This window comes from Capsicum annuum, chromosome 3 (assembly GCF_002878395.1).
Source record: "Capsicum annuum cultivar UCD-10X-F1 chromosome 3, UCD10Xv1.1, whole genome shotgun sequence".
In the NCBI taxonomy this organism is placed as follows: domain Eukaryota; kingdom Viridiplantae; phylum Streptophyta; class Magnoliopsida; order Solanales; family Solanaceae; genus Capsicum; species Capsicum annuum.
In genome coordinates, this window is record NC_061113.1 from 249074485 (window position 1) to 249085161 (window position 10677).

Genomic DNA, 10677 nt, shown 5'->3' on the forward strand with positions numbered 1-10677 from the left:
TTATATTCTTTTGCAAATGTGATAATTTTTAATCTTAAAAAACCATACATACATCTAATTTTAATTAAACTTAGAAATTACTTAAGATAAAGAGACAAGGTAATCTTGCTCGATTATTTCGACCCCACCCAACCAACCAAAAAAAAGGAGGGGGGGGGGGGGGGGTTAAGAAAACCTAGAAACAGAGAGGATAATATCAGAAGTTATGGGGTGAAAATGAATATATGAGCATCTAGCAGGGCCAAAAGAGAAAAATGAAAAAGAAAGAGATGTTATTGCTGATAAAATAATTTTCCGTGTTTGACCTTGGTGAAAAAATGACTTTCTTGAAGGCCAAGACATGTTGTCATATTAGACCAGTTATTTATGGTAATAACAAACAAAATCAGATAGAACCTGACAACTTACTGCACTATTTTATTAAATTTAAGGGATTATTTGACTTGATATAATATTTAAATAATTTTTTTAAAATTTATGATTTAAAATAATAATTCTTACATTTATTTAGTTATAAATTATTTTTTATTATATAAAGATAACTTTTTTTTTAACAAATTAAAAAGAAAAATATGCTTAAAAAAAGTTTATTTGCATAAGTTGAAAAAAAAAGCGGCTGAAAAAAGTGTTTTTGAAAGTGCTGAACTTATTTTAAAAATAAACAGTTAAATATTTGGATAAAAGTGTTGAAACTTAAAAAGAGTTATTAATGTGTTTGGTAAATAATGCTTTTCACTTTTTTTTGTTAAAATGACTGAAATACCCTTATAGTTGTTAATAATATATACAGTTGATTATTATTAATTTTTATTGCTAAAATGATTCAAATTAAAATAAAAATATATTTTAATATATATATATATATATTAAAAAAATATTTTCATGAATATCTATTAATTTGTGCGCTAAAAATAATTTTTTAAAAAATTTAAAGTGTTGAATGTTTGTGTTTGAAAAATATAATTATATATTAAAAGATTATTTATTTCTTCATAGTTACGTTAAGATTTTGTATCATTAATTTTTTTTCATTTATTCAAAGTGGGGCTAATCAGCTCATTTATTTATTTGAAAGACAAAATAAGATTGTTGATTAAGGGTAAAATTGGAATAACATATAATGCAAGGGACAAAATAGTAATTTATAAGTAAAATTTCAGAAAAATAAAAACCTACTTGGCTGCTTCTTGATTTTGGCTTAAAAAAGGCCAAAATCAATTTATTTTAAGCAACTTATAACTTTACTAAACACCATTATAAGCAATAAAGTGCTTATAAGTTGTTTTGACCAATTTATAAGCACATCCAAACACCCTCTAAATGGTTATTTTCGTTTATCTCAACAATTCTTCTTATGACGTAATTGTAGAGTTTGAATTGCCTACTAAACTAGAATTAAATTACGGGTGAAACTATTTATGGTGTGAGCAAAAAAATTATTTTTCTTAACATGCTCTTGTGGAAAAATAAATACTCTCGTCAATTTCACAATGAGAACATACTGATTTTTAAAATTTTCAAATCTCAAATTTGTTATTTTAAATGATACATAAATATTATTAGAATAATATAAAAATATTATTTTGAAATATAGAACTAAAAGTTATTGTCAGTTAGAGGAGGCTTAAAATTCTAAAAACCAAGTCATAACCTAGTAAAATAATCCTAGTAATTAAGAAGAATTTCCTAGAAGAACGCGAGTAATCCATATCAAATAATAGATAATGAAAGTGGAGTAATAGGTAAGAAATTACTCCTCACTCTTAGCTTTTGAAATTCAAATTGTACGAATTTTGATTAATAATTTAAAACTTTATTTTTTCCTATCATATAATTTGAGACATTATTTTAATTTATAATATTTTTCGTGTAGTTTTAAAAATTTAAATTTATAATATAAATTAATCGAACTTAATTTAGCTTAGGAAAAAATAATTCGATCCATTAAAAACTTTGTTATTTAAATGGATCAAGAAAGAATCAGATCGTAAAAGTTAAATTGACTTTAGTCAAGAAAAAATGTAACAAGTAAAATCGAAAGGAAAGACAAAGCGACTCGAAAATCAATTTTTGAGTTGTTTTGACATCCATTAAATCTAACATATATTAACTATAATTATATAAAAAAAATTATAAAAATTAACATTGGCAGAACTTTAAAACCTTGAGGGGTCATTTGGTAGAGTGTATAAGAATAATGCAAAATATGGTGTATTAGTATTGCTTGTATTAACAATGTTAGTGTTAGTTATGCTTGCATTTTTCTTGTGCTGTGTTTGGTCCGATGTATTAAAAATAATATAAATTAAATAATTTCTATACTTTTTTACATAATGCCCTCAATATATATGTTGGAGAGGATGCAAAAAAAAATTTGAGGAATAATAGTGTCTTTAAACATTTTAATGTTAAACATTTTAATGTATGCATTAGATCCACTGCAATACTAATGGCATAAATTTTAAGATATTAATAATACACATCTCAATAAATAATAGAGTATGTACTAATGCTTGCATTAGTTATACATAGAGTAAAATATATACCAAAGAAAAGTATTATTAATATACATTAAACTAGTGCATGTATTAATTTTTTAATATACTTTACCAAACAACCCTTGAATGTCAAATGTATGTTTAAACTTTTTAAATTTGTGCAATCTCTAAATTTTGAATTTGTCACTAAGAAAAGATCAATAAGGGATCGTTTGGTAGAGTGTATTGACAAAAATAATGCATGTATTAATTAATGTATATTATAAATACCTTGTTTGGTATAATTGTTAGTCAATGTATAACTAATGCAAGCATTAGTTATACACTCTATTGTGTATTAAGGTGTGTATTACTAATATCATCCATTTTGTATGTTTTAGTAATGCAAAGTCTTCAATACATGCATTAACTTATTAAATGACCTTAATACCCCTTAATTTTCCTCTCAAAATATTTCACCATTCTTTTTTCCGCCATTTTAATTTTCTATAGTGAATCTTTTCAAAATATTTCACAATTTTTTCCCATCATTTTAATCTACAACAATGAATAATTAATTTAAATAATTGTAATATATTTTTGCTTTGCTTCGAGGGTCTTTAAAAAAATTAAAAAAAAAGTTGAGACTATTTCTTAATTTTACGTCTTATATTTTATTTTTGTTTCGATTATGTTAATTCGTCGGCATAATATTTCATGCGCAAAGACGAAGGTCTTGCAATTAATCCGAAATCTCTATATACTAGTTCAACAATACTAAATATATTCGAGAGGACAAAAAAAAATTGTTGCAAAAAAGTGTAAAAAATTAAAGAAGGGTATTTTTGTAAATAAATATTTCTTTTATAGAAATTATATAAGATGTATTATTTCTTATACATCAAATCAAACAATATATAAGAAATAATATATGCATAACTAGTACAAGTATTACTAATAGGCAAAATGCTCTATTGGACCCCTGTACTATGTCAGTTTTGTAAGTTGAATACTTCTACTTACATATTTGTCATCTGGACCCTTGAACCAATAAAAAAAATAGTATTTTGCACCCTTTGATCGTTGACCTTGCCTATGTGGTAAGGTCATGGTGACTAGGACAAAGAGAGTGTAATCGTCTAGGGGTGCGAGTGGGGGTCAATTTTTGGCCAATTTTATATTAAAATAATTAAAAAATAAAAATAATATTAATTTTTTTTAAAAAAATTAAAAAGGGTTCTTTTTTTTTCCTTTATCTTTTTAAATTTAAAAATATTTTTAAAAATTTTAAAATTATTTTAAAATATTTTTAAAAATTTTAAAATAATTTAAAAATATTTTTAATTTTTTTAAAAAAATTTAAAATATTTTAAATTTTTTTTTTTTTAAAAAGGATCCTTTTCCTCCATCTTTTTAAATTTTAAAATATTTTTAAAATAATTTTTAAAAATCTAAAAATCATTTTAATTTTTTTTTTTTAATTTTTTTTTTTAAATTCCCTCCCCACCCCACTCCAGCACGTCCCCATCCCTACACCCCCATCCTCTTTTTTTTTTTCCTCCATCCTTTTTAATTTAAAAATATTTTTAAAAATTTAAAAATAATAAATTTAAATCTTTTTTCCCACCCAACCCTCTTCCTCCAGCCCTCCACTCCACCCCACCTAGCCCTACGCAACCCTCACCCCGCTCAGCCCCCACCCCCACCCAGCCCGTCCCCCCACAATTAATTTAAATTAAATATTTTAAATATGTAAATCATATTTAAATTAATTAATTATTTAAGTAATTTTTTTTTAAATTAGGTAAGAATTTCAAATTTGATAAATTAATTAATTTAAATAAATTAATTAGTTAAGAATTTTAATTAATTATTTTTTACTAATTTAAATTAATTAATTAAATTAATTTTAATATTTAATTATTTTTAATGTATACTTTAAATAATTATTTTTTTATTTTAAAAATGAGCCGGGGGTCTATCGGAACCAGCCTTTCTACTTCTTTAGAGGTAGAGGTATGGACTGCGTACATCTTACCCCCCCAGACCCCACTAGGTGGGAATACACTGGGTTTGTTGTTGTTGTTGTTTTATTTTAAAAATGATTATTCAAATTTTTCAAATTTTAAAAGCATGATTATTCAAATTTTTCTACATTTTATAATTTCTTCTTATTTAATTAAATTAATTCTAATATTTAATTTGTTATGTAGCATTTTAAAAATGATTTGGAATTTAATGTAAATACTTTTTCTATTTTTTTAAAAAATTAACGTAACAGATAACATGACACATGTGACAGCTGACATGAGAGAGTGTAACCTCCAAAAAAAGTGTATAAAACGTAGTTTTTTCGTAGGTTCAGATGATAAATATGTAAGTAGAAGTATCCAATTTACAAAACTGATATAGTATAAGAATACAATGAAGTATTTTACCTTACTAATACAAATATTACTAATACATTATATTTTACATTTATTTTATATACTCTATCAAACGAGCGTGAGTTGTATGATTAGAGAACACATAAGAGTGTGATATTTTAAAACGTGAAGGGGAAGAACACGTGGATGAAGTGAACATCAGAGAAATAGCCAAAAATATCAGAAAAGGTGGTGTAAAGTAAACTGTATGAAAAATAGTATTTCAGAAAAATAGGAAAATAAACAATATAGTCCTTAAACAGTCATGGTAAACCCACTCGTTTCGCCAAATTGCTTGGAAACTCAATTCAGCTGACGGCACAAAAAGAGCCGCCGTCCTCTTTAACCCTTTCTTTTACTTTTTCATTCTTTTACTGGCTCTACAGCCGCGTCTACCTATTCCCAGGTACTCATTCTCTCTTCCCTTTCAATCTTTTTTTTCTTCATGAATTACTACTCAATCACTGTCTTTATGTTGTTGAGTTGTTATGTAATGTGAGTTGTAGTTGGTGATCTTTTCTCGGTTGTACTGGTTACTGTTTGTTCTGTTGTTTTTTCTGTTTTGGGGGTCATGTTGTTTAATCTTGATGATTTAGAATGTGGGATTTGTTTGTTTTTTGCTGAATTTGATTGTTCTTTGCTGTTTCTTGAAAATGGAAGGAATCAATTTCATTTGAAAATTTAGTCTTGATGAAAAGGGTTATTTACCTTGAACATAGTTAGGACAGAATATGTATAATGGTTGTTATATGCTGCTCCCTCCGTACCGTAACAGTTGTCACGTTTTGCTTCTCTCGAGTCATTTTGACTAATTTTCAAAGCTAAATTAGATTTTGTTCTGGTGAGTGTTTGTTGTGTTCTTTTTTCTGTTTTGGGGTTGTGCTGTTTAATCTTTGTCTGTTTTTCCTTTTTTTGTTTCTTGAATTAGTGTTGAGGGAATGGTGTTTTGGTTGATATTGATGATTTAGAATGTTGGGGGTTGTTTTGTTTCTGCTGAATTTGATAAAGATGGAGTCTTTTTTTGGTTCTTTGCTTTTTCTCGAAAATGGAAGGAACCAATTTCATTTCAAAATTGCATCTTGGTGAATAGGGTTATTTACAGTGAACATAGTTTACCAGGACACAATATATTGAATGGTTGTTATATGCTACTTCCTCGGTTCCAAAATAGTTGTCACGTTTCGCTTCTTGATAGTTAATTTGACTAATTTTCAAAGTTAAATTACAGCAACAACAACAACATACCCAGTGGAATCCCACAAGTGACGTCTAGGGAGGGTAGAGTGTACGGAAACCTTACCACTACCTCGTGGAGGTAGAGAGGCTGTTTCTGTAAGATCCTCGACTTAGGTTGTTTCAAAGCTAAATTAGATTAGATTAATTCGATATTTTAAAATTTAATTTTAGATATTCAAAACTATAGGAAAATTACCACAAATTGCAAATTTTCTCATATCAATATGGTGAAAAATTACATTTTAAACTGTGATCAAAGTTCATATCATTTGACCCTCAAAAAGGAAATTGTGACAATAAGTTTGGACGGAGGGAGTATGTATAGTTATTCAGACTTCGTTTTTACGTTTTTGTCTTCTTAATTTTCTTATTTTCCTCCATTTGTCTTTTTTTTTTGGGTGTGGAGAAGTGGATTGCATATTTAGTAGAATGTGGAGCCTTTCTAAATGACTGTGAGGGACAAAATCCTTGTATATTTTTCTCTTACTAATCTGGTCTGTTAAACATCCAGGAATTTTGAACAGTAGACTCTAGTCACTAGGTTTTACGGTGTGTCTTGGTGTGTTTTTGTTAAGCAGACGTGAATCAATATATGATAAACACATTTTAGTCTTTGTAATTCACGGGATAACTTTTATTAATATCTAACATGTAATTTTCTGCTTTGGTTTTCTGAAAATTCTTTTAATTGATACAGCTGTTAAAGGGTTGTAGAAACTTTTTAAAATTTCGTTAAGATCAATCTTCTTGTTCTTTTTGTAAAAAACAAGATGTGCTCGACGTAGTTAACATGCTACAAATTTCTTTTTGTAAAAAACAAGATGTGCTCGACGTTGTTAACATGCTACAAACCTATGATAATGTAAGCTTAGCTCATCATTGCCTCAACATGCTGAGATGGAACTTTCTCTTTTGGCATTACCGATCCTGTAACTATTATAAATAAGTCATATAGTTGAGGAACTTCCTGTTTTTGTTAGTCCTAGGTATTATGGGTTGCTGTTATTTCAACCTCTCTGTCTATTGTTTTCCCCCTTGAAGTCCACTGGAATCATGCATCAACAGTAAGAAGTCCAAGGGTTAGTGAGAGGAATATGTGATGACTAATATTATGATACTTTTGAGGGTGATGAATATTGATATTGTCTAGCCATCTGTTTTGAGTCAATGATTGATGATGTGGACATGCTTATTTTGAGATTTTATGATGATATAAATGTGCCATTAACTAAAGTAGGCAACCAAGAAAGTGGATCATAGTCATAGGAGTTAAATTGATTTTTCCAGAAAAAGCTGTCAATTTATGAATTTCTTGTAGAAACATAAGTTAATATGCAGGATTGTTTGAATGCGTAATTTCCTTGTATTCGTATTTTGCTGTGTCATGATGAAAGGAACTGGCTGTGCAAATAATTTGGTGTGTTTCCTTGTTCATTTATGACTTTGCTGTCTTGAAGATCTTGAACGTCTTTTGGTACTTTCATTATATTTCAATCATGTTTAAGGTTTTAAAACTTATTTTTCCTGGTTTTTACAACTTAACCTGCAGACTATGCTTCGGGCAAAGCAGCTAGGCACACTCTCCCAGTCAGCTAGGTCTTTTTTTCTAGGTGGATCACGATGTAGTGCAGCAGATGGAAGTTCCTGCACTTGTTCAGAAGATGACACTTGTATTTCGAAAAAGCCGCAGACTAGAAATGAGGTTCGACATCCACAAATATCATCCAACTTAGTGTCAAAAGCTTCTGCAGGAGTTGGTGCCTTATTATCTGGAGATGCTGTAAAGGCTGTGAGCTCGAAAAAAAATGAGGCTTTAGACTCTCCAGTTTCTAGGCCGCAGGCCATACCCCCATCTACGTTGTCTGGGCGGGTAGACTCTGTTAATTATGGTAACTTTGATGCCGAGATTACTGTACAGTCCTCACCTCCTATCTCAGACCAGTTTGTCCGAGCTGGTATTGCAGCAGTCAGTTTTTTATCTGATGTGGTAAATTATAAGATACCTACGTTAGATGGAAACGAAGTGCTTAACTCATCCAACAACTATATGGTGGATCGTACAAAACCTGTATCCAATGTGAGACCTTCAAATATAAAGACCTCCAGAAATGACAAACTTCAGGGAAAAGCGTCTACTGATACACCTGTAACATCGAACTTTGCGAATAATTCGAATTGCACAAACAACAGAGGTGATCAATATATTCCAGTCAGAGGCAGAAATCATGTTTTGAACAATAGTGTTGGAGAAGTGGAGACCCATGGTGTTACCGCAGATTCTCGTGACCGCCAGAGGACAATGCCTCCAAAATCAAGAACATATCCAAATCGTAGCCTGACAAATGTGCGTCCCTCTGAAGGAAAGCTTAAGCATGAGATTCCTGAAGGTTTCAGCAGGCCAATACGAGCAACAAAGTTGCCAAATGCAGGAGTAATGGTCAGGCAGTTCTCTAATTGTAGCCATCTTGTTGGAACAGTTTCTCACATTATACAACAGTTTAATTGGAGTCCTGAGACAGAACATGCTCTTCGTAAACTCAACTGTTCATTAGATCCATACCAAGCAAACCAAGTTCTTAAGCAGATCCATGATCATGCAGTTGCTCTTGGCTTTTTCTACTGGTTGAAGCGGCAACCAGGATTTAAGCATGACGGACACACCTATACCACCATGGTTGGCATCCTGGGACGTGCTAGGCAGTTTGGGGAAATTAACAAGCTGCTTGAGCAAATGGTCAAAGATGGATGTCAACCGAATGTAGTGACATATAACCGTCTCATTCACAGTTATGGCAGAGCAAACTACTTGCGTGAAGCATTACATGTCTTTAATCAAATGCAGGAAGCTAGAGTTGAACCTGACCGTGTAACCTATTGTACTTTAATTGACATCCATGCAAAAGCTGGTTATCTTGATGTTGCCATGGACTTGTATGAAAGGATGCAAGATGCTGGGCTCTCTCCAGATACTTTCACTTACAGTGTCATCATCAATTGCCTTGGAAAAGCAGGTCACTTAGCTGCTGCACACAAACTGTTCTGTGAGATGGTTAATCAGGGCTGTGTACCAAACTTGGTTACCTACAACATTATGATTGCATTGCATGCAAAAGCAAGGAACTATTCTAGTGCATTACAGTTATATCGGGACATGCAGAATGCTGGATTTGAGCCAGACAAGGTGACATACAGCATTGTAATGGAGGTGCTTGGCCATTGTGGCTATTTGGAGGAAGCTGAGGCAGTTTTTACTGAGATGAAAAGGAAGAATTGGGTACCTGACGAGCCTGTCTATGGTCTTCTAGTGGACTTATGGGGAAAGGCTGGGAATGTAGAAAAGGCTTGGAACTGGTATCAGGCGATGATTAATGCAGGTTTGTGCCCCAATGTGCCTACCTGCAATTCTCTGCTGAGTGCTTTCCTTAGAGTTCACCGGTTGCCTGATGCGTACAACTTGCTTCAAAGCATGCTTGAATTGGGTCTAAACCCTTCTCTGCAGACCTATACCTTGCTCCTCAGCTGCTGCACAGAAGCGCAAACATCATTTGACATGTCATTTTGTTGTGAGCTGATGGCAGTTACACGTCACCCAGCACACACATTCCTTCTTACCATGCCAGCAGCAGGACCGGATGGGCAGAATGTGAGGGATCATGTGGGCAGCTTTTTGGATCTGATGCATAGTGAGGACAGGGAGAGTAAAAGGGGTCTCGTCGACTCAGTTGTTGATTTTCTGCACAAGTCAGGACTCAAGGAGGAAGCTGGATCGGTCTGGGAGGTGGCAGCGTGCAAGAATGTCTACCCTGATGCAGTTAGAGAGAAAAGCTCCTCTTATTGGCTTATAAACCTCCATGTAATGTCAGATGGCACTGCTATCATCGCACTGTCAAGAACACTTGCCTGGTTTCGCCGACAGATGCTTATCTCTGGAATTTGTCCAAGCCGCATTGATATTGTGACAGGATGGGGCCGTAGGAGTCGCGTGACTGGATCTTCTATGGTGAGGCAGGCAGTACACGAGTTGCTTAACATGTTCGGCTTCCCATTTCTTGCTCAGAATGGGAACTCAGGGTGCTTTGTGGGTTGCGGGGAGCCTCTCACTAGATGGTTGGTCCAGCCTTATGTCGAGAGGATGCATTTGCTATAGTGTTCGGTATCAAGAATTTCTAGCATAAATCACAGTTTTGTCGTGGAAGAGGAACTGTCTTCCTCGGGAATTAGAATGTACTGAATTATGTGCAGCTCGTATGGTTTTCAGTTAGTTTTCCTAATTAAATTTTTCTTATCTCATCTCATATTCCGGAGTCTATTTTGTTTGAATCTGACCGGATATTAGGAGTAATATCATGTTCTCTACCAAGCAGGGCCATTTTCCCAGTTCCTTTTCATAGTTGATCACATTATTGGCTATTGGATGCGGTGCGTGATCGACCAAAAGAAGGAACTAGCCCCTGCTTTCTGTATTACCACTGACAGGTGCTCCACTTCAGCTTTAATTTTTTTGTTCAATTGAGTTCTGTTGTGTTTGCTTGTCCCAA

General features: G+C 32.2%; 1 protein-coding gene across 1 annotated transcript; it reads left to right on the forward strand.

The window, feature by feature from the left end:
• The first annotated feature begins 5099 nt into the window (after positions 1-5099).
• Positions 5100-10677, forward strand: LOC107862486 (pentatricopeptide repeat-containing protein At1g74750). Its single transcript, XM_016708085.2, has 2 exons — positions 5100-5309; positions 7689-10677. Exon 2 carries the CDS (start codon positions 7692-7694, stop codon positions 10284-10286), a length of 2595 nt encoding a protein of 864 aa, XP_016563571.1. The 5' UTR covers positions 5100-5309; positions 7689-7691; the 3' UTR covers positions 10287-10677.

Excerpts from the sequence above, each read along its gene's own strand:
- LOC107862486 (XM_016708085.2), top strand. The coding sequence starts at position 7,692 with ATGCTTCGGGCAAAGCAGCTAGGCACACTCTCCCAGTCAGCTAGGTCT.